The following is a 1,516-nucleotide window of genomic DNA, read 5'->3' on the forward strand; positions in this document are numbered from 1 at the left end:
TTTCTTCCCCAGGGCCCGATTCTGGTTTAGACGGCGTGTTTACAGGTTTTAAATTGGTCTGTGAAAAATAGAGGATCAGACCACCGTTGAAGTTCTGGTAGAGTCAAAATGGCGTCTCCGTTGACGTACGACGTCGCGAAGAGGAGATGAATCTGGTTGACGAATGACTGGCTTCCGGTCTGTTTATTGGTCTCAAGAGCATACGAGACCCACTCCATCGCGTTGAGAGCGCCGTCGTGGTTGCTATCCAACGCGTTTATGAAATTCTCGACCATTTTTGAGCTCGGTTCCGACCCAAACATAAGCCAAAGCAGAATTTTTAGTTCTTTGATATTGATCGAGTCTTCTCCATCATCATCAGCAGCGAGGAACGCGATAAATGGTGAAAGAACGAGAAAGAACGCGTCCATGGAGATCGCATTGTCTGAAACGTTGCTTTCTCCGTATTTTACGAGTGACCGCGTATTTTTCATAGTTTCCTTCATTGTCTGCAGTAAGAAATTGATTTCGTGTTTCCCAGCTGCGGGGAAGTAGCGCTGGATCATTTCCTCACAGATCTCTTCGAAGCACTGGAATTTCAGTTTATCTTTTTCCGGTTCGGCAAAATTCAGGAATGCAGTAGATAGTTCCTTCAGCATCAAGTCGTACTGCACTTGGTTCTCGTAAATTACTCGAGTATTCGCGAATTTTGCAAGATAAGTCATCACTGTTCGCTCGTGTACTATCCACTCAGAAAGTTCGTCAAGTGAAATTCTGCCATTCTGATCCCGATCAATGCGCGAGAAAGCGTCAGTAGCAAGGACTTCAAGACTGTCTGTAGCTGGTCTGGGCTTACCGACCACTTTACAGAGCCCTCTAGTCGTGCAAAGCATCAGTAGAACCAGTTCGTCTTGTGATATCATCTTGGAATGGTCGAAATCGAAGAGATCAAATAGAAATGGGACTTTCTCCTCCATCGTCGCGTTACAGTACACGATGATCACAGCAAACACTTCCGTCACATCCACCTGATTTTAAATAAGAAAAACTATAAGATTTTAAGTTTTTGATAAGGAAAGAAATAGTTGACTTGCCTTGCCGACTTCCCACGAGTCGAAAAGTGCAAAATGTTCGAGTGAATCTTGACAAATGAGTGAGAAGATGTCATCAAACTCTTCTGGATTGACAGTCATCTTGTCTCCTAAAGTTCCTTGCAAGGTTTCAAAGTTCTCCTTCGCATCACGAAAATCATCCAATGTTGCTAGAGAAAAAGAAGACAGTTAAACCTTGCAAGTCTCGCCCTCACACTCGCTCTAACCTGCTTTATATTCCTATTAAAAACACGATAATCATAAGATTCACATTGCGTCATTCATCACATAATTTGCCACGTGTACATTTAGCAGGGGATCGTCGCTCACGATCGGGCCGACCACGTCGACGGTCAGTGCGTTCCCCATCTCGTCGTCTTAATTAGAGCAACTTTCGGCAAGTCAAACTTAGAAACGGTTTGTCTACAGACTATTCATAACTCGCT

General features: G+C 44.0%; 1 protein-coding gene across 1 annotated transcript; it reads right to left on the bottom strand.

The window, feature by feature from the left end:
* Positions 1 to 75: 75 nt before the first annotated feature.
* PITG_20435 (EF hand containing protein, putative) lies at positions 76 to 1,172 on the bottom strand (the record flags this gene model as incomplete). Its single annotated transcript, XM_002895577.1, has 3 exons — positions 76 to 115; positions 169 to 991; positions 1,070 to 1,172. 3 exons carry the CDS (start codon positions 1,170 to 1,172, stop codon positions 76 to 78), a joined length of 966 nt encoding a protein of 321 aa, XP_002895623.1.
* Positions 1,173 to 1,516: the final 344 nt, after the last annotated feature.

Source organism: Phytophthora infestans, genomic scaffold, assembly GCF_000142945.1.
Source record: "Phytophthora infestans T30-4 supercont1.154 genomic scaffold, whole genome shotgun sequence".
NCBI lineage: Eukaryota > Oomycota > Peronosporomycetes > Peronosporales > Peronosporaceae > Phytophthora > Phytophthora infestans.